At 38.5% G+C, this 23,877-nt stretch overlaps 1 protein-coding gene across 1 annotated transcript in view; it reads right to left on the bottom strand.

The window, feature by feature from the left end:
• The window catches only part of ptk7a (protein tyrosine kinase 7a), a 52,023-nt gene extending 28,156 nt beyond the window's left edge, over positions 1-23,867 (bottom strand). Inside the window, exon 1 of the mRNA XM_081383755.1 lies at positions 23,248-23,867. Within this exon, the coding sequence (XP_081239881.1) occupies positions 23,248-23,329 (82 nt within the window). The 5' untranslated portion in view covers positions 23,330-23,867. The remainder of the gene's footprint in view (positions 1-23,247) is intronic.
• Between the last annotated feature and the right edge of the window lie 10 nt (positions 23,868-23,877).

Genomic DNA, 23,877 nt, shown 5'->3' with positions numbered 1-23,877 from the left:
ACCACCCCTTTAAAATAGTGTCAATATATTTGACATATCGGCCTATCAAAAACAAATAAACCTATTAAAAATAGTTGGCTACTTTCAGGCTGATCAGGACAAGCAATATAACTGAATGAAACATTTAGCAACCAAACAAATGAATGCAAAATCACTCAACAAAGATGGTTGTTCAGAAGCACTAAAGTACACTAAAGGCCTTGATCGCGCAGCTAATATAACCTAAATCAGTGGCATTCAAATGGCGGTGGTTTCATCCGGACCGGACCATTCTTAGACATCACACTGCTTAGGCCCAAGATCCTCATCTTTGAGGAATAATTTGAGGGTTTAGGACATTTCCAGGTTTATTTCGAATCAGACACCACCAACTAATAACTGGTTTAGTGAAGGAGTCAGTTGTGAACAATTCAGAGTTCGATTCAAACTTCTAACTCGTGAGTGCTCGGCTGTTTCCTTAATATTTTTTGACTAACTAATTAAAAAAGAACCTGCGCATAAAAAGTCCCTTGTTGGCAAATCGTGTCAGCAACCCGTGTGTTGTTTTCCTACTTTACATGAAAGCAAAGTGCTATATCAGCATACCATCAGCATTCTCAATCCCCATTTGTAGCCATTGATAAATAATGGAAATGTGTTTGGTGAAGGAAGCAACAGCGAGATATATGATTCAAACACAGTTGATGTGTTTTTATATCACTCCTGAAGAACAGCATTCCAACATGCCAACTTTCACATATAAAGAGAGGGGGGGGGGATAAAACAAAAGACAGCCCTGGTGAACGACAGGAGTCTCTAAATCTTTGGCCCATCTTTTACCCCGCAGAGTGAAGCCTCCATTCACCAGAGGACTTCACATTCAGACAGACAGACAGTAGTCGGTCACGCTCCAACAAGCACAATTCACGCTGGGAGAGGACCAGCTTGCACTGGGAATGGGAAATGAAGCCGAATTCCCTGTGGAGTGGAGTAAAACATATTCAATAAACAGCTGCGATGAGTGACTGAAGTTTGAACCTCACTGAGATATTTCATGAGTGCAAAGGGGGTAAAGGAAGGTTGCACCTGTTAAGAGCGAGATAACCTCTCTTTAATTCACTCTGACATGATGCCAACGTGACATCAGCCTATGAAACCCTGTTTCTTCATCCATCTGTTGCTGTCCTATGTGTCTGTCATCTCCGCCCGCACCTGTGTCAGTAATATTATCCTTGAGTATAAGTCATATAGTCATCTTAAGGTCCAGGTATGCTTAATTTTTCATGCTGTTGAGTGCACAAGCCTTTCCAAGTTTAATCTGTTGTTCTAGAGGACCTTTCTTTTCATGTACGCAAATCACATGCGATGTCCGTTGGTCATCAGCGAACTATGGTGGTGGTGATGAAATTTACGTCATGCAAGTATACTTTCGGCTTTCCGGTCTTTACCAGTCTGCGCCCAACTGTTATTTTAAGATCCGAAAGGTTCCCATCCCAGTAAAACAACATCAAAAACACAGGCCGATTTACGGCAGTCTGAAACCCCCTGAATGCAACAAGTGACCCCTAAAAAATCTAATTGGGTAGTTAGGGTTAGTCTCTTTTGAATGCGTGTCATCTGTGAAAGGACAAATCTGTAAATATTCCTGTGCTGATATGTATTTGGATCACTGATGTGTTCGCTGGGGGCGCTGGCGTCGTCATGAAAGTTTATCGTTTGCATGTCTTGCCAATTTAAACATTTTAAACCATTCATTTGCAATAAGACCAACCTGAAAAACTGAAAACAATAAAGTTTGGACTTTAAGTTAGGCTCCCGAAACTGGAATTGAGAATTGTGAAATTTCACCAGTAACTAAAATTTTGGTGGCAAAATTATCTTTTTTTATTTTGGCAGGATAATTAAACATTTAAACCAATGACCCGGTCGAGACAGAACCAAAATCCTTAGCACTGAGCCCTGGGTCAACTATTCTCAACTTTTATTTATGTTTCAAAACTGAGTGTGTGTGTATGAATTTTCAGTTAATTCCAAGCAATGACAGATTTTGATGCGTACCAATTGCAACTTGTGATTATTTTTACGACTTTGCTTGGTACATGAATTTGTATTAATGTGGGGCCATCATCACACATCATTTCGCCAATTATATACTCTGAAATGGCTCATATGGTGATTTTTAATTACAAAATAAAGAATATTTAACTCTTTTCTTTTATATGCACCAATATAACAAAACATATGTGATAAAAAGCAATATTAAAATTCATATATATTTTAATAAAAAACAATTATGATCAAACTGATTCATGAAATTTAATCAAACTTACAAAATCAAAGACATTAGTAAAAAATAAAGTTGTCCTACTATGTGTCCAGCCACTACCTTAGGTTCCCAACCCATCAAAACAACATTTGAAGACTGACTACTGACTATTATGTGGTTATATAATTATGCTCACAAACAATGTTCACCCATAGAAATGTTCAAACCCCATACGTAAGCCACCTCTGCCTGTATCAGTGTTGTTCTTCACACAGACAGAAGTCATTACATCTGTAGGACTATGAAAGCAGAATCATGTCTCTACATGCAAGTATCCAGGAGACCAGATCTTTATCCATGATCCTGACATTGTCCTTAAACAGCAGTCGGAGACAACTCTCAACGTCTTCAGATCTTATTCATAATGGCTCAATTCTGTTAGCATTATGAAGAATTTGCATGCTAGCAGAGCACTAAAGGAATATTCTGGGTTCAATCTTAGTTAATCTCCATGGACATGCATTATTGCATTCCCATAGATGATTTCATCATGTCTCTCCATTACAATGGAAGTCTATGGGGCAAAAGTACCCGAGGGTTTAAAAGCATCACTCATTTTAGGTGGGAGTGATTTTTTAGGCGAATGAAACTTCAGCTATGAGTTATTGATGTAATTCCTGTGTGTAGAGTTTACTCCATGTACAATGCTTTACAGACAGTTCTATCCAAAGACTCAAGGTTTGGGCATTTAGCATGAATTCTTCTTGTAGATGTTGTAAGTAGACCTTTTTAATGGACAAAAAGCATCATTCCCCATTGACAGCTATTTAGAAGTTCAAGTTCTTTTATTTATAGAGCACATTTAAAGACGACCACACGACTGACCAAAGTGCTGTAGAGTAAAACACAATAAGAGCATAATTCTACAACACTTAATAAATCAAGACATTACCACGTGTGAAAAAGCCAAGGAAAATATATGTTTTAAGAAGAGACTTGAAACCCGTTTAAAATCTCAAAATGAGCAATGAGCTTTAATTCTGATGCATTATTCCTGTATTCTGAATTTAAAAGTATACTATTCAAATATAATGTAATGTATAAAGTTTTTCCTATTAAACTTGCAGGATGTTTTAATGGTACAAAGACCTCTTATATGTCAAAAGACCAAGGAAAATGTACTTATATAAAAGGGCTCTTAAAAGCACAAAATCAATTTTACTGGTGCAATGCCTTGCCCCATAGACATCCGCTATAAGTGTTGTACTATATACGCAATCGTCGTTTGCTTTTACGAACTGAGGGCCACAGGAAACCAGAGCCGGGCAATGATGTAGCGGGAGACTCCTACCACAAACCCTCACCCTCACAAACCACTAACACAACTACACAAGTAAACACAGATGTATAATCTCTCCTCGTTCTTCAACAGGAAAAAGAAAGTCCTCTATCTGCGGCTCCGCATGACCAGAAGACCTAGTCTGTAAACTCCCACGAGACCGTGAGGCAGAATTAACTCGCCACTCGACATGAACCACACAGCTGCACCGACAAGAGTTACACAATCTGACTGACCACCATACAAAGCCTTAAATAATGCAGGAAAACAACAATAACTCCAACTGTAGTTTACGGGAAAGCGCCGGGTTAAAACAATGGACAATTTTTTTATAATTTCTAAGGTTCGAAGACTCAAGAGACTCGCACTGCTGAGTGTTTTATGAGCTGCACTGCTATATTATTTTATTTACATGCATTTAATTTTTACTATGATTTTTATTCATTATATCTTCAAAGAAACATCTGAGCATTTCATCAAGTCAGCTCATGATCTCGTGTACTGTGAAAAAAAACTAATATTTTTATAAAAATAAAAAATAAAAAATAAAAAAATAAAAGTATTGGATTAAAAATTAAAAATGTTGCCTTGGGAATTAACTGAAATAAGCTGAATCACTAAATTAACTTAAAAAAACTAATAGAAATAAAAGCAAAATTTCTAAAACTTACACTAAAATTAAAATGTATAAATTATCAATTTACAAACATTAGCACAAATAAATATAAAATAAAATAAACAGTGCTTTACGTTGTTTTCAGGTAGGTCTAACAGTAGTATGGAGGTAAGAAATTCTAACGAAATTTAATAAGGAATCAAATGTAAAATAATACTGGATGGTCTTCCTAGAGTAAATTAAATACAGATTTAGTCATTCAAGAGCAGTGAGTGTCATTAATGTCAATCAAACAACAGCAGCAGGATTTTTAGGCTGCTGTCACTTTAAGACCGAATGCACGGATCCAATATTGGCCCTGTCCCAAATGGCACCCTAAACACTCACGGTCTTCCTACGAGTCGGCACTTCCATGACGTAATGCCGCTTTGACTGTCGGGAAGAAGTCTGCTGTAGAGCTTCAGTGCGAGCTCAGCAAAAGTGTGCATCAAGTTCACTTATGACAAAAATGACATTTACTTGGATACTCATCAAGAGAGTCATTTTGTACATATTTGTGTGTATTTGAACATTTAAGTGCAATTTGGCACTGGCGAGCCGTTTGTGAGGCGGCCTTAAGTGTGCGTGAGCGAAATTAGTGAAATTACATCTCACACAAAGTTTTCAAATTACTTTGCACGTTATTTAAAGGGTTAGTTCACCCAAAAATGAAAATTCTGTCAGTAATTACTCACCCTCATGTTGTTCCAACCATGTAAGTCTTTCGTTCATCTTCGGAACACAAATTAAGATATTTTTGATGAAATCTGACAGAATTTTGACTCCTCCATAGGCTTCTATGTGACCGAAACTTGCTGGCCCAGAATAGTTATTAAAACATCGTTAAAATAGTCCAAGTAACTACAGTGGCACTACAAGTTTATCAAGCGACGAGAATACTTTTTGTGCGCAAAAACAAACAAAAATAACGACTTTATTCCACTTTTCATTTCCTTCTCTCTGGGCCTCGTAGTGTTTTTGCGCTGCGCGTCTGTGTTGCACGTCGTCACGCATCACACACATGACCGGCGTCGGCCAATAGTGAGCCTACGTGGTGACGTGTAACACAGACGCGCTGCGCAAAAACACTACGAGGCCCAGAGAGAAGGAAATGAAAAGTGGAATAAAGTCGTTATTTTTGTTTGTTTTTGCGCACAAAAAGTATTCTCGTCGCTTGATAAACTTAAGATTGAGCCACTGGAGTCACTTGGACTATATTAACGATCTCTTTAATAACTTTTCTGGGCCAGCAAGTTTCGGTCACATAGAAGCCTATGGAGGAGTGAGACATAGCTCAGATTTCATCAAAAATATCTTAATTTGTGTTCCGAAGATGAACGAAGGTCTTACGGGGTTGGAACAACATGAGGGTGAGTAATTACTGACAGAATTTTGAGTTTTGGGTGAACTAACCCTTTAATGAAGAAATATGAATTGTACCTCACCTTTAGCATTATAATTACTTTATGCATCGTCAGCATTTATGAGATCGGCCTTTATAGAGACCGCCGATTATCAGCTGATAGCTCTCGGTAGCGGATCAGTCGGACCAGCCCTAAACATGGGCTTCAGTTTGTTACAGTTACTTTATAAGAGACAGAGAAAAACTGAAGATCACTAGTTTTGGACATTATATCAACAAGGAAAACTGACATCAAAATAATTTTTAGGCATTATATGTCGAAATGAGACCAACTGCACGATGTTTTAAATGAAACCATGTTGTGTTTAATAGTTCAGGTCTTAAAAGCAACTAATATCAATGTGACTTTCATTGGCCCTGATGAGAACAGTGTGCTTCAGGGCGAGAGCACTAACCTGGCTGAAGGTGCTCTCCACTTCCTGGATTCCTGTGGAGGAATTTGAATTTTTTGGGACAAAGATGCCATTCATGCCCTCTCTACAACTAACAAGCCAGGAGAGAACCAGGAAAGGAACCTGATTGGCTGAAGAACATATAAACTTTATGTAGGCTTGCTGCAAAAAAACCTCTCCAAAGAGCATGGGTTGTGCCCTAACACTATCAAACTGTGTTCAAACTGGCCCCTTTCAACACACAAACCTCAAGATACTGGAGAGACCAAAACATTTGGAAGCAACCATCCAAAACGATGGTTTTTCTGACATTGCTCTAGACACAAACACACACAGTCCCTTAAAGGATTAGTTCACTTTCAAAAAATTTTTTGCTGATAATTTACTCACCCCGATGTCATCCAAGATCTCCATGTCTTTCTTTCTAAGATTAGGTCCCAGAAATAAGAAATAAGGGTCTTATCTAGCGAAAAAAGGGCGTTTCTAGAAATAAGGGTCTTATTTCATCTAGGGTATATATATATATATATATATATATATATATATATATATATATATATATATATATATATATATATATATATATATATATATATATATATATATATATATATATATATATATATATATATATATACTTTTTAAACACAAATGCCCGTTGTGTACCATCTCTGAGATGCGCCACGAATTGCGTCATCACGTTGGAAAGGTCACAAAAAAAAAAAAAAAAAAAAAAAAAAATTAAAACAAAGATGTCGGACGAAGTTGGAGGAGAAAATAAGATGACATTTTTCGCCCTTCCCTATCTTTTTGAACCGGAGTACACTGACAAATAAATTGGATGGCATATATATATATATATATATTTTTTTTTTTTTTTTTGAAAATGGCAGATCGTTTCGCGAAATAAGACTCTTATTTCTCGACTGGGATTGTTTCGGGACTTTGAAGCTGCATTGAGACGGACATTTGAACCTTCTTTGAACATTGGAATAGTTGGTTGCCATTGAAGTCCATTCTGTGTAGAAAAATCCTGGAATGTTTTCCTCAAAAACCTTAATTTCTTTTCGACTGAAGAAAGAAAGACATGGATATCTTGGATGACATCGGGGTGAGTAAATTATCAGCAACATTTTTTGAAAGTGAACTAATCCTTTAAGGACCAGAATTCTAACAAATAGAGGTTCAACTTCAACTTATATTTACAATCCTATCCGTCTTCCTTGCAAGCATTAAGCTCACCACCTTCACAATGGACCTTTGATGCCAGACGAGCAAAACTTTATACGGCGCATCTGTGGTCGGACTCAATCCACCTCTGGATAATCTGGGACCTAATCTAATCCGCTTGTATCAGAGTCATGACTGATTTTCCATTAAACAAGTAAGGGATGTTGTACATTCAGCCAGTCATTAACACAAAATAAACCTGTCGACTACACAGTTCAGCAGTACAATGTCGCCATTCACCAATCAAAGTCGAGTATTTCAGAGAGCCGACGCAGTTTTACACACCAATTCTGTGTTTCAACGAGAAGCACAGTCGGTATGCAGTTGGGAGGATGAGTAAGAAAGAGAAGCTGATTTATAAGTCAATGTGATTTACTTGGCATATGAAACAAAGACCTCTGGGTTGGTGGACTCAGACTGCACTGTAATTTTAGACCCACCCCACACATTGTGCCACCCACAGATGTTGAGACAGTAAAGTACCCACATAACTGGTGCTGATGAACTCCACCTGTCCTCTTTAAACACAAGCTTTTTAATTGGGTTGTTAATCTGATCTGAAACCATGAGAACAGCCCACTTGGAAATGTGACCGCTGAGGGTCGGCCCACAGAAAACTGTAGGGGTAAGAACTGTATACTTTATGAGATCATATTTTAACATTTGACACTAGACGATTTTTTTTCTGACACTAAAGCAAAAATGTTGCGAGGTGCATTTCATGTTTTTATGCAGTTATGTGGAGTATTTTGGACCAATGAGATTTCATTGTGGGCAAAGATGGAAAGCACAAAGCAACAATGCAGTGAATCTGTGTGACCAACTTGAACCAGTTGTGAAATTTGCATAAGGCAAATCTTTCACCCTCATTTGATTTTACCCATGAAAATTCAGCAAGATGAAACCACTCCTTTGAGCCATAAAATTGAATCAAGTTGACCGATGTAAGTTTGCCAATGCCAACAGAAATCAAGATGGCCAATATATAACACTGATGTAACACTGGCTACGTTTACATGCACAACTTTTGTTTCAATCGGACTGAATTCATTCTGATTGATGAATCTGAATGTAGTGTTTAACGCTAAATAAAGTGATCGGGTTGGTGTGCGCGTTAATATGTCACAAGCTTCAAATCGAAATATATTTTTTGACATGCGCACACAGCACAAATACAGTTTCCCACTGTTTGCGCATAACTATTCTCCTACATTGGTTCTTTATTTGTTTTAAAAAGCAGTAAACTTAATATTTATATTTTAAATAAACATATGAACCGTTGTGCCACTGCTTGTTTATCATGCAGTAAAAATGCCCAAAACGTATGTCGTCTGTGGATGAGAGTCTGAAACCAGGACTGGTGGGCTGTTGTCCTGCTCCACTTCACAGACGCAGTGAAAGGAGAAGTTTAGGATGACGGGACACTCATTAATGACACTATTCAACATGAAGAACAACTCGTCACGCACGTCATTACGCTATTTCTACGTCATTGCACAAGCGCAGTATTTTCAGTTTCGGTTTTCAATACGATCAAGTGTTTACATGTTCTCTGGATCGGATTAGAAAAGGAATAAACCACTGCTCTCAATCCGATCGAAATTACATTCACATCGAGCTCAATCGGATCGATTAAGGTGTTTACATGAAGGCATTTGAGTTCGATTGAGCCGTCAATCCGATTACTTCGGTTACATGTAAACGTAGCCACTGAGAAAACAGCTATTTTAAGATTTGGCGATTTTGTAGGAAATCGTCAATGCCACGGCCAAACCGTTCGAGATATCAAAAATCCGCTCGCAATTTATTATCCTCAATGTCTTGATTTCATGCTGACTGAGTTTGGAGGTGATCGGATGCATTCCATAAGAGGAGTGTATCAAATTCCAGAGCATGTGTATTTCAAACAACTCTAAAGCCCCTTAGCGCGATGATCGTGGGAAATTGCCGGGAAATTGCCAGAATGCCTTCTGTGCGAATGCAAACACGACACAGGATTGATCCCGGGTTGGGAACATAGTAACATTGCCGTGTTCAGTCCCGGAAAGCGTGCTGTGAGAACAAAAGCCGTAATAATGCCGTGTCTTAGTGATGACGCTGAAGCCGGGATCGTTCACTAGCTGTGAAACGGTACGCAATGCGCAAGTTTATGATCGAATCAGAGAAAAAAAATGCACAAGCGTGGTTTCTCAAGAGAGAAATCGCAAACTTAAGATGCTGCTGAGACATTACAAGTCACATCGATGTCACGTGTCTTTACGGGATTTTTACGGGTTGTGTGTGAACGCACTTTCTAATTCCAGAAAATCACGGGCAGTGTGAATGAACCAAAAATCAAACGAACCCGGGTCACTTTATCCATGTATTTTCCAGAATCTCTGTGTGAAAGGGGCTTAAATAACTCTCTTTCTGTTGGGCGGAGCTTATGACATATAGAACAGAAGTTGTCCAGCCCAATGAGATCTATATGTGTACCGAGTTTCATACATATGTGCGCTCGTTCATATGCCCGTGTGCCAGCTTTGGTCCAGACCTAATGGCCGTGGATTCTGACATGTGTCCAAATTTTCAAGAGTTTTTGAGCATGTTAAGGGCCCCAAAAGCCCCCAAAACCCTGACGAAAAATAATAATAAGAAGAATCAGAACAACAATCCTAAGGAAAACAATAGGGCCTTTTCCCTTTCAGGGCTTGGGCCCTAATTATACATTCATTTCATATTTAACTATCAGCAGTCACAGAACAGGAGTTTCTGCAATTTCTACTTGGAGAAAAGGAATGTTTTCCTCATCGAAAATATCCAAACAAGATCTAGCTTCAGACATAATAGGTATTTGTCGTTTAGCCGTTTCTCTCCCTGAGGGAAACTAGATATTAAAGCCTGTTATCCCTAAAAATGTCCAGTCTGCCCACTCCAGGCCTTTGACCCCAAAACAAGGAGATTTGCAAGGTGCTCCATCATCTACTGAATAGGTGGAAGACTCATTTCACGCAGGAAGGAAGTTTTCTTCGCAGCTGTTCTCCGGATCGCAGTCGTCATATTGTGTTCGGACAGGGCTGAACAGGTGCCACTTCTTGGATCATAATAACGTGTAAGAAAATGGAGGCGGCTGCACATGCATGCAGGAGCAAAGGGGCTGGAGGATTGGGTGAGGTTAATGAAACAGCCAGAAGGGACCACTGCAAATCCAGCCTGATTAGAGCCGGTTGGCTGGCGGAGGTGCCGGGCGCCAAAGAGGAATTATATTACAGGACATTCCCATCGTGCTGATTTGGTATTCAGGGAGTGTCACAACAGGAATCTGTTTATATACACAATTGTTTACAGTAATTGCTAGACAGACTATATTAAGAGATAAGAGTTTTCAACTGGATTTCATATACAAATACATTTACAAATAAATAGTTAGAGTGAGGCAACATTTGGGTTAATTTGTCAAAGCCTCAAAAGGCAAAAATGAGATTCCAAAATAAACACAATTTTACAAATCAAGTTTAAGGGTGTTTTCAGACCTGTTGACTTAATGTGTTCCAATGTTGCAGTTTTTTTATGGTTCGGTTCGCTTTCACAAGGCAACATTTTGATTTGTACCAAAATGTGTTTAGGCAAGTCACATGCTAGTACAACTGTCCTCTTATTGGTCAGCGTTTCTTCTGCGTCATCCATTGATGATTGACAAGTTCGTTCTGCGAGCTTATTGTGGCTTTGTCTGTAGCTGTCGAGACACACGCAAACACTAGAGCAGGAATGCCGTCATTCCTGCTCTAACTCAACTCAATCAAGGCTTCATCGGGACAACATTTTCACACACACATTTTAAGATGAAAAGGCGCTTTTTGGTCTTTAATGGTGATAACTAATGTGCTCACTTACAGAATCAGACACTACTGCTTTTTATATAACACATTTCCCATTATGAATTATGATTTCACTTGGTTCGGCGTTGGTCCGCCCAGAGTTGGTTTTCAGTCGAGCAGAGATCACCTTGATCAGGCTTGATATTTCCTCAAATATTCATAAGCAGTGAAGGAATTCTGTTAAAATACTTTTAGAAACAACAGATTGCGCCAAACTATTTACTAAGGTAAAGGATGTTCAAGAATTGAATTCCTTAAATGAGTTTTTTTCAGTCATTGTGATATCAGGACAGTGAGAGCGCTTTGAGGGCGAACCCCGTGACACCGTTTGCATTGTGCTCCACTGTTCACTGCCATTCACGAGGAGGTCTGAGAGGTCAAGCGGAGCCTCCACACTTGTGGAAACCCAACACCTTACATCATTAGCAGGGCGAAGCATGGGCTTCTCTGTGTTTATACAAGCGATGATGGGTGGGGGGGGGGGGTATCGCTGGGGACAAAACCAGCAGAGCCCTGAAAATAACAAGCGGCAAGTATATAGAAATGATGTCGACAACTCATTTAGGGCAGCTCATATTCTGACTGGGTTTGTGGGATTGATTTTACCTCTCAATGGTAAAGAGCATCAGCTGACCCGACTCAATGGCCTTGTCCTATATGGCACACTTCATGTGCACTTGCAGGCTTGAGGACCTACAATGGTCGCCACATGCGTGTCTCCATTAATTTCACAAGACCACAGGGTGTCCCGTTTGTCATTTTAGGTTTCCGAAGGCTTGAGCGGCCGGTACGTGCCCTCGATGTGCACTTTTTGCTGAGCGGTGTTAAGTCACGAAAGCGTGGTCTCTGAAGAAGGCCTCGAGGGCTCATGTGGGACAGGGCCGATCAATTTTTAGGGAAGTGAAAAATTGGGGGGGGGGTATGGGGGGGCAGTTTATGCCATGTGTACGTGACAACTTCTTAGAAACGTACTACTCGCATATTAATGTTGGCTTCATATGATTTTAAAAAGTTAGATTTAAAGTAATCAAATATCTTTCATAAATATGTGTACACATTTTAATTTTTTTTCCCTTTTTTAATATATTATTCAAGGTAAAAATAATAGCCTATATACTATTAGATATATTATATTTTTAGAAGTGTCATGAATTATTTATTCATAAATATTAAGTTTTTGGAGAGTTGCGCCACATGACATTTAACAACTTGAATCTAACTTTGACATAAAAAGGACAAATCAGCTGATATTTTAGACGTGACCTTGACACAAGGTCACAAGCTCCGCATGATATGATATTTGATGTTTTGTATTTTGTCATCCTGTATGTGACTTGGTAAATGTTCTTGTTTTTTTTTTTCAGATATTAATAAGCAGTGAATCAGTGATGTTTTCCCCCCTATAATACTAATACTAGATTACTCCATACTACTTATATATATTTTTTTTTTAAATGTTTGAGGTATTTTTCTTTATGATATCAGGACAGTTACATCACCCTCTACATTTTTGACTTTATGAACACCAAAACAATATCAAAGTGAATTTTCATCTAGAACTTTAAAACACAGTCAATCATAGAAGGGGTGTATAAAAGTCTTAAAGTCGGCATGAAACGGAAGTTGAGATTGTAATTTTTTCCTTGTTGTGACGTATATCCGAGTGAAACGGCTTCTGAAATTAGAAAAAAATGTAGGGCGGGGCTTGATTTCGTCCTTGGGGAATTGATTGGATCGTTGGAGGTTGGGCGTTGCAAACAAAATGGAGGCAGATTTGAATGCCAGTTTACATTCAGTTGTGGAGGATTGCTCTCCACCGGACTCCCCACGTTACCCTCCCATGAAGGATTTTTTATTTTATTTTATTATTCCCGTGAACCAAGATGAGTCAAGTCAAGTTATCAGCCTTATTAGACATTCTCTGTTATCAGTCAAGTTCACCCTCGAGAGCATCTCGATAGCCGCACCCTCATGGGCTCTGGCCGCACCCTTTCGCCATGGCACGTGACCGAAAGAGAAGAGAGGTCGTTTCGAGGGGGGAGGGAAGGGTAATGTATAGGGTTGGGTATCGTTTGAATTTGAACGATTCCGATTCCGATCCCAATTCCTTGTTTCGATTCCGGTTCCTAACGATTCTCGATTCCGATTCTTTTAAGAGGCAAGGTCAAAAAAGTCTAGATCAATTTTAATTCTATGAACTTTTTACTTTTTATGAACTTTACTATGAATTTCTCACAGGGCTGTTTTCAACTACAATGAAAATATCAAATCTATTTAAAAAAAATTTTTTAGGAGCTAGCTAAAGGAAATTCTGAAGGAAGGTCTTTCTGAAGGAAATAGTCTGACCTTCTCCATCAATTGCTATTTTCACAGCTAAAATGGGCTATCAGGTAAAATAGGCTAAATAAGGTTGTTTATACTCATGTGTAAATGTGTTTTTTTACGTTCGCCGGCATCTCACGCAGTTTTCAAACGGACGAGCAGGACGAGAGACCCAGCTGGCATTTTAACGTAGAGTCAGCGTTGAATCAACGTCAGCTGTCAGTGTTGGATAACCGTTGGATTTTGTTTAGATTTAGCAAATCTAATCAACGTTGAACGTTGTTTTGAGGTTGAATTAATGTTTTTTTATAAACTGACATTATTCAACCACATTTAAAAGTTTAAGGTCAGTCGAATGCCAGCTGGGGAAGGTTATACCGAAGAATAAGAAAACATCATATAAGTACGTTTTTAAGGTTTAACGTCAGGGTTGTTTGCTCTTAATACATTTTATGAGACGCTGTGAGTTAATAGGGGAACTCACACAGCGTCTCATAAAATGTATTGGTTCGCAGTTTAGCATAACAATCCATATACGCTTACACCTGTGCTAGTAATACACGCATTTACCATGCCGTGTGTACGTTACAGTTTACAAATGTTTAATGTGGGAAGTAACGTTAGGCTACAGCTGTCAGTGTTCAGCGAGTTAACATTTGGCAGTTTGAAATCGATAAGGTAGTTACTTCAGTTCAGAATAGGGCTAGAAATGATCAAATTGGTAACTTAGACAGCGGTTTCTTCTTCCGGTCGGCGGACTGTGAATCGAAACTAGGAATCGAAATTTAGACTTTTGAACGATTCCGGGAAAATCGCAAAGCTAGTCCCGGTTCCAATTGATACTCGATACTCGATACCCAAGCCTAGTAATGTATTTGATTAAAGATTATAAGGGTACATGAATTTTTTAAAAATAATGAAGTGCACAGATAAATCATTTATAATAAACACTACAATATTACATATAAAAAGAAGATTTGTCAGATTTGATTTCATGTCGACTTTAATGCAAATTAATTGCATTTATAATGCATTTTTGTATTAGTTAATAGATAAAGACAAAACAGTGCAGTGCCAGCTAGGCTATTAGACCAACAGCAAACCTCTCAGTGAAGAAGGTCATAACAGAAGTCATTTACATTTACAACTCTTAAAGGTGCAGACACACACAGCCTGTGAAAGTGTCAGGCCATGTTTCCACCAAACCCTTTTCCCCCCTAAGCCCAGTGTATTTCTTTCAGTTGATTTCAATGGGAGCACTGTGTGTATGAAAACACCAGCAGCGCTCATCATCACTGCCACTTTTTACCAAGCGATCCAATCACAGGGGAGGAGGGGCGGGCCTAATACCACACTGACCAATCACATCCGGCTTGTACAACGGCAACAACAAAATAATTTAAAACAAGGGCCAGAGCAAGTAAATTTTATGTTATTTTCATTGGTAACAATTTACAATAAGGTTAACATTAGTATTAACTAACATTAACTAATAATGAGCAATGCATTTGTTACAGTATTTATTAATCTTTGTTAATGTTAGTTGATAAAAATCCAGCTGTTCATTGTTTGTTCATGTTAGTTCACAGTGCATTAACTAACGTTAACAAACACAACCTTTGATTTTCATAAGGTATTAGTAAATGTTGAAATTAATATTAACTGAAGTAGTATTGTTCATTCTTAGTTCACATTAACTAAGGTAGTTCAATATGTTAACTAATGAACCTTATTGTAAAGTGTTACCTTTTTATGTTTTTATGTTAAATTATCTGCAAAATCAGATCTGTATCTGATCCGTATCCAATTCCGTATAATAATAATACTCCATATTCTAGCAACTCTCAAGCATGCTTTCAGAAGAGCGGCTGGCTAAGAACATTTAGTGGACACACAGCCTCAGTGTTCAGAAACACTGGAAAACATGAAAAATCAGCTTCTATTTCTGCTGTACATTATAAATGGACATCAGGGACACTTTTCTAATAAATGAGACGAGAGTGAAGAACATATGGGGAACAGCCGTCTGACTTCAGCCGGAGCTCATGAGTAAGACCTGGTTCTGGCACGTGGTCCAGTCCTGGGGGTCGCTCACATCGCTGACTCCACAGGGAGTCCGGCAGCCTCCTGTAACCCTCCACGTGTTTACAGTACGAGACCTGGAATCTGATGCAATTAGCCCACATTAAAGGAGCGTTTGTGGAATATGACCAGAGCTTCACACACTTGCTCAGCGACTTTAAACAGCGGGAGCATCCGATGAGTGTTTCAGGAGACACCATGGAGCCCTAATACAAACAGATCCAGCTCAACACAAGAGGCACAATAAACAGCGTATGTGCAAACAATGGAATAAACCAAAAATCCAGAGCTATTGTTTGGATTAAGCAAAACTTTTTCTCCCTCCGGAATGTCAAACTAAACTCGAACTTCTGAGGCTGAAGTCCCACTCATTAATGATTCAAAGACTTACTCTTGTGTATCCGAGGGTAGAAACCAGCACACAGTCCCATCTGAAGAAATACGCACAGGTTTTTTTCATTAAATATCATCTGGGCGGCATTGTGGTGAAGGAGGGGAATGCTGAGAGCGGAGCGGGGGGAAGGGCCAGCGAATGTAACGTAAAGCACATGCACTTCTTGTAATCGCTCTCATTCTCCTATCAAAACTAACAAGAACCACTCGCACTGTGAAGAGTGGGCCAGAACTCACCACTCGACGCCACACAGGCCTCAAACCCCCTCGGTTTATCCCCTACCCTAAACAACTACTTACAAAAATACTACTTTAGCAGAACATATCACAAAATTACAATCTAATTTCATGAAAAAATGCCCTTACAACATGGCTTGCCATGTGATATAATAATGAGAATCAAATATTTTGCATAACTGTAATGAAAACTAAGCTTAATTGTAAAAATTAAGCAAAAAAACTTTTTTTGAAACAGACATTTATTTAGGCAAAAAAAAAAAAAATAAGGGTATATATTGTGTTAGATTTTTCCCAAAACCTAACTATCTGGGTCTCGTCTACAAATCGACGTCCCCGGACGTCTAACTGTCGACGTTTAGCCTATCTGGGTCTCGTCTTACAACTCGACATCCCCATTCAATAATAGTCACCTAACTAACTTGTTCCCCTAAACTAGCTTCCTTCCTAAACTAGCTTCCTGCGCAGGAATAATCAACAAACAGACTCAAGCAAATGTCCTTTAAATGCTTTAATCACGGCCAGGAGATCTTCCCGAGCAGTTCTCAGGGAATCTTTCCCAAGAAGAAAGGCTGGAGGATCTCAGACAAATTTTGAGACTCCCACCAGAAAACACAGATACAACAGTTTTTATAGAATCGAGAAAACAAATAAGACTAACATGCCACCTTCAATATGATTGGTTCAATTGGTTCAAAAGCCCCAAACTTTTCCCTCTGTCACTGGAATTACTAATTTGTGATTACTAAGTAATCTGTCTAGTTTCACTTCCCTAATTGTTATTTATACACACACACACACACACACACACACACACACACACACACACACACACACACACACACACACACACACACACAAACACACACACAATCACAGGTTTTCCCCAAAGAGTTTGGAAACATTTAAAAGCATTGAATGTCATTCCTGCAAGAAAAACAAATGTTAGTTGATTAATTAAAGTTGATTAATTAAAATCCATCACATTATCAATATATGACGGTTTTACCCAAAAACCAACGACAACTCATGTAACGCACGCAAGCAATAGTTTGTGGATCAGGGAAGAAAGCTTTATTTGTATTGCTTTGAGGGATTACATATAGTTTAGGGAAACTTGCGCATATGCCGTATGCATCACGAGCAGATCATTGCATTTGGTCAAACAAATTTCTCCGATGATGGAATTGTGGTTTTGAAGAGCAGCTTGTGAAAGTCTTTAGCAGAGCATTGGAGAATGGAGGGTAAGGCTTGGCAAAACCCGTGGCCTGAATGGTTTACAGTGGAGACGACAGCTGTTTCTGCTGCTTGATTGGGTTCGGGCTGGAAAAACTATAACAGTCGATTCATTTACATTTGCACTATTTCAGATGGATTTATTGGGATTTTAAGCACGTCTATGCTCTCGTTTTCCACAGAATAAATAAATAAATGCAAATGGTTTTGAACAACATTAGTGAGTTAATAACAAATGTTCTTTAAGTATCCCATGGAGACTTTTAAATAGAATATTCCAGAGTCAACACACTAGATGTCAAACATTGATAAACACAATTATAACGCATTACACATTGGTTGGTTGGGGTTAACGTCATGCCAGCTTCCTTGGCTATTTTCATGGTGAGAACAAGTTCAAATACTATAAAAGTGCAATTTAAAAACCTATGTGCGTTTTTTTCCATGTTTGCTTTGGGTAACAACTCTAAAATGGATTCAAATTTCAGTAACATTAACATTACATTAGTACACCACATTACATGAACAGTGCTTCAACAGAATTTAATAATCTTAGTTAACGTAGCATCTTAGCATTTAGCAACAACACATTTTTTAAGATCAAAAGTCGTATCATCTGTTAGCATTAGCATGTCAGTTAAAAAATGAGACCTGATTGAGAAGTGTTACCAAAATGTCTTCAAAAATGTTTGCTGTGTAATATAATCAGTGTTGGTTGTAATCCATTGATGTAATTTACTCTTGAAAAAGTATAGTAAGGGATTACTCTTAATTGATCTGTCATTAAATTACAGTTACTTCTGATACAATTACATTTAATACTGTATAGACTACACAACAAATTTATATAAAACAATAATGGATTTAACGTAAAAATTTTACATCGAATGTTAAAATGCATGTTTTTAACGTAACCTTCTCCCTTTAAATACTTTGGTCAGTTCAAGAATAATTAATGCAATTTTATATTATTTTGTTATTATAAGTTTTTGTTATTATAAGCTTTCATTATTTGAAAGAATTAAAAGAGCAGTTTCATGTCTATCCTTGTATTGTCCAACTGCTCGAGGTTGATATGGGATTTAAAAGTAATAAGTGATGCAATAATTTTTAGATAGAGTCAGTAGTACAGTACAGAAAATGTACATGAGAATAACCAATTACAGCCATAAGATCTAAAAATGTCACGTTAACAACAAAAGACCAGTGTGATAAAATCACCAAGTGACCTTGAAAGATTAAGTCCAGTTTTTAAACTCCCGCCATGTCAAACACAGTCAAATAAAAATTCACATAATATGGGAAGGACACCAAAAAGGGACCTTTATATAGAGAAAATTACAAACTTAGAGTCATAAAAAGCAGTCCTACCTCAAACATGATTCACATTTTAAAAATGTACAACTCGAACAAAACACTAATATTTGCTTTAATAAAATGTTGACCTTTATTATTTAAACCTGCATTGATTTTGATTGTGCATTTCCAAACTGAAGCTCCTCTATAGTGGTTGGGCTCTAAACCTCCCTGATATTTAGCACTTAAAATGAGCAAGTTAATCTCATGGCTGTACGGGCACAACATTATCATAAAAGCCAGCCGGGCTCACATTTCTGAAAGCGGCTCCAAGATAAACGCGTCTCAAGACCTCTGCATTTCATCACTGCCACTGAGAGTGATCTTAAGGCATCTTCCAGGCTGTCGTTACAGAAGTTAATTAAGAAAGAGATCAAACGGGCAAGCCGTCGGCCGCCGCCAGAAGTTTAATCAGACTCAAGCCCGCTCTGACAAGCTTTGACATGGCCGCCCTCTGCTGAGTTTATCCAAGGTGATGGAGGAGGCACTTCTCGCCAGAGTTATTTCATAGTGGTGATGGCTTTACTATTATTTTAAATAGTGATAATAAAGAACGAGTGCAAATCTTAATGGTCCAAGACTTCCAATTTCTTAGTGCAAAACATTCCTTTTACCATCATCTCACAGTAACTTGCAAAACAAAAGACAATGAGTCACATCACAAAAGGCTTCAACTCCTAAATGAGTGTGAACTTCCTTAAAAAACCTGTGATCTTAACAATAGTGGCATTTTGAGTTGAGAACATGCGTCGAGACCCTATCCTGAGTGTATGAAGCAGCTGTTGTGTCCATCAACACGTCTCCTGTGGAGTTCTGCTCTCGAGTCTTTTACTTCATCAAACAAAATAGTTTTAAAAAAAACAACATCACAGAAATTCAGTCCGAGACAACAGCTGGCAACGCCACATCTTGACCTGACGTGTGCTTGAAGTATGCAGACGACAAGCTTTAACAAGATAACAAGTATCACTAGTTTGAGGGGTGGGGGGCTGGTTGGGTCCTATGAAAACAATGTCCATATTATATTTCACTTCCAGACAAAAATGAGCTTTCAGGACCATAAAGTCCTTATGCATTGTGATATTGAATCTTGACGATACATACACTTCCCCTTAATTCGGTTTAATGCAAAAACATCTCATTTTCATTACTGTATTGGTAAAAAAAAAAAAAAAAAAACGTAATAGTATTTAAACTGTAAAGTCAATAATTTGTTTAATAGTATTAGTGCTGCTTTTAATATTAGTGCTGCATTTATGCTGATAAATATTGTGTCAGAAGTCCGAACGGGATGATTTTACTGAGATTTTTTGCATTACGATACTGAGAATTTAAGGAAATCTTGTCATGAAAATATTCTTAAATTGCAAAGCAAAAAAAATTTTTTTTACTGTCCTCAAAAAAGGCTTTATTTAGAAAAACAACTTGTCATTTCATACTTTTTTCTTTTGATTTTGGGTTGAAATATGGCCAGCACATTGGTCTTATGGATTATTTTGGGACTTTTGGGACTTTTTTGGGACTTATGGATTAGTTTGCTTTTACAACAAATGGAAGTGGATGGATTATGAAATGACTTAAATATAAATGTAATAAAAAGTATGTCTAAAGGTCTTTGAGGCAGAGCTGAACTACAGATTTTACACAAAAACACGAGTCTTAAGAACATTTCGAATAAATATCACTTTTCACAAGGATCCGAGGCAAATTTGGTCAAATCCTCTTTGTATGAACTACTGGACTACTCTGGCAAAATTACAAAAACAAGTCCTCTCATTCATAATTTATGAGACATTGTTTTCCCTTTTCTCCTGTTGGAGTGAAGTTTAAAAAGACCATGAAGCAAATGATTATGATAATATGATCAAGACCACAAAACAAACGAGAATTTTGAATATTTTACGGACAAACATCTAATAAGAAACACAGCAACTGAGGCAGACCTGAGATAAAGGAATAAACGAACAGCCATGATGAGAGTCACACCTCTACGCACTACGCTGCATCGTGGGGGAGACTTCTTTCCCAGACTGTCCTCCATTAGCATAAGAAAGACAGGAGATGGATCCCTTCGTCCCCGAGATCAAGCAGAGCCCTCAAGTACCTGTGAAATGTTTCGACCCTCCACCCTTTTATCTTTCAAGTCTTCATGCAAATGCTGGCGTTTCTTCAATGGGCCCCGGGGCAGTTCCTCGCCCCAACAATGAGCACAGCCCATCTCCATCACAGTCCAACAATCAAGAAGATTACTGATGGGATTTCTGTTATAAATGAAGAATCCTAATGGAAATTTCCATAGGATTCCAAGTCCAACACAACATAGAAAGTGGACCTTTTGGAAAGCACAATTCCCGATCAGACAAATGTCCGTGTAAGACACCAAAAGGACAATCCTTACAGACTTTAAAACTCCAGTTCTGTCCAGTAGCACGACATTATTAAATATTCCAGCGGTTTTGAAACGTGGACTTGGTTTCATCCGGACCACTGGACATAATTGCAACATTTTACCGTTTCTACAGTTTAAAGTGCTCAGGGTCGATCTCTCAGAGCTATGTCCTCAAATATGTTTATGTAGAGCCAAATGCGCTTCATTCAAGCCCTTTCCACAGTGAGCGTTCCTTCTCTCTCCCTGTGCTGGACTTTAAACTTCGGTTTCAACAAGGACTTTTATTTTGATACTTATTTTCGCTAAAGACGTAAAGGGCCGCATTAAGAGCTGCAGAAAACGAAAATGCAGCAAATACACTCCGACCTAAACTAACTTAACGTGGCGCATTTAGACGTTTGTTTTCCACACATTTAGCATTATTAAAGAGCATATCCAGAGCATTTCATAATTTAAAAAAAAGTATAATTTGGAAAATTATTTAGAGATGGCAAGAGAAGACAAAAAAACTTTGAAATTACGAGTTAACTTTTGTTTTGTCCTCATGATGAGAGTTTTGCTTATCAGATTAAGTATGTTGTTTGTTTTTAGTAGTTTATTACTTTGTGCAAAATATTAAAATGGTTCATACTTTTCTTAAGAGGTAAACCTGCACATCTAGTATGCTTTCTCAGTCACAAGGCCTTCTATGTGCCATAGACTTAGGTGTCTAAATGTAAAAAAATATATATATAAAAATAAATAGCCTGATTAAACATCTGATATTTATTTCAAGTTGGGAGAAATCCAATATTTATTGTGGTAAATATTGGTAAAAAATTCATAGACATCACTGCTTTGGCTCTCAGGGCCCAAGATTATAATCTTTGAAGACTATTTTAAATGTTTAAGATATTTTCTTGAACAAAGTACTAGGGCTGCCCCGATTGAAATGCGTAACAGTTCCAAAAAAGTAGTGTCCGGACTTCCGCTGGGAAGGAAATATGAGAAACCGGACCTCTTGGAAACTTTAATTGAATATACCCCTGCCATATGCAATTGAAAAAAAGAGCACCAAATTCAGTAGAACTTTTCGTTTATCCAGTAAGAACTTGAACTGGAATTGATTATGATAGGATCTCCAGAAGAAATCCTTTGAACATGCAAGCATTTCCTCTTGTTTTTTCCACGAACACTCCTGTGGCCACGTCTCACGGGTTCAATTAATCAAGAGATAAAAAACAGAAACCTCTGTTTCCGCGATGGGTCACTCCACAGGACAGCATGCACCGCTTTTTAAGGTCCCCAGAAGAGAAGCTTCAGGACTAACATCTTACACCTCCCCTAAACTCCCTCAAGATAAACTACACGCTCCAGCCATGCATATTTCATTCCAGGCCACACAGATGGGATTGTTCTCTCCTGTTGCAGAGTCAAGGAAAAGTTAACATCTCACACATACAGACATTGTACTTCAACTCTTTTTTTCTTGTTTTTCGCTGGAATGTCATTTAATTCTTCATGCTGTGCATTTCGCAAGTACACTTCTACTTAACTTTACTGAAGCAAAGTCTAATTAAAATTCAAGAAGTCCAAGTGGATGCAATTGATATTCAGCTCATGTTGATAGGCGTGATTCATGAGGTTCACTTAGCCGACTACAAGTATGCATATCTAGTACAGATAATAGGACAAGACCCATTTCTCCTTTCTTGGTCTCCTTTTACAGACTATTATGCTAATGTTCTTTTACAGGCCTCTTGAGCCCTTACTGTACTTGAGCTTCTGGAAAAGGAGGGTGGATTGGTTCATTCATCTGTATTATTTAGTTCAGTGGATACATTGAAACATTTTTTCTGCGCTTTGAAATATTTGCATTCGCAAACACAATGACTGGAAAGTCTGCGCAAAACACTCACGTGAAATCCAGATTAAATCCAGATCCAAGTCTGAACGCAACTCAACTTCGCGTTGGCTGATAGTTTCACGCACATCTACGTCTACTAACTTTTTAAACATTCGGAATAGAAGTTTCTACAAACACGCTGACCTGTGTAAGAAACGGGAAAGCGAGGAAACGCTGATGGAGAGATGGATACTTTTGTTTCTTACCTTCACCGAACAGAGTAAGCGCCAGGAAAACAGCCTCGGCGTGCGTGAGTTTGCGCTCGCGTCTTCTCGTCCATAAACCCATGGTTGAAGAAGTCGATGAACGCGACGAGTGTGAATTAAAGGCTCAAAGGTGTTTGTGTGTGGAAATTCTGCGGTTGTGAGTTGTTGTATTAAAGGCTAAAATCCAGTTATTCCTCGCGGCGAGTCTTTCGGGAGTTTCGCTCTTCAGTTTGGAGCTGTTGCGGGTTTGGCTGGATGTGTCAAGAGCTCCATGCTGAATTGACCAGAAACCTCCTGGAAATGGAGACAAAGAGCCCCTCTGACCGTGTGCTGGAGCCAGTGCTGCTGCTGGGGGTTTGTGTGAGAGAACAGGAGTCGTGTTTCTCTCTCCAGTGGGAGTGGATGGGAAGGGAAGGTGGGTGGGCTTTACCCGGGCTCGAGCAAGGTAGGCTAAGTGGAAACCAGTAAACACACCACTGATGGGAAGTTAGTTTCACTCGGTTCAAAGGATCTCGTTTGGTTTATCTTATATTCAGCGCATGACTTAAAATAGCTGCATAAGTGCAGTTGTTTAAAAGGATTGCTGCTGGTCTGAAATATAATTTGTTCTTCTTCACCATGACTGCCATC

Source organism: Scardinius erythrophthalmus (genome assembly GCF_964197995.2).
Source record: "Scardinius erythrophthalmus genome assembly, chromosome: 14".
Taxonomy (NCBI): Eukaryota; Metazoa; Chordata; class Actinopteri; order Cypriniformes; family Leuciscidae; genus Scardinius; species Scardinius erythrophthalmus.
The sequence above is the reverse complement of the archived record's forward strand: the minus strand, read 5'-3'. Positions and strand labels throughout refer to the sequence as shown.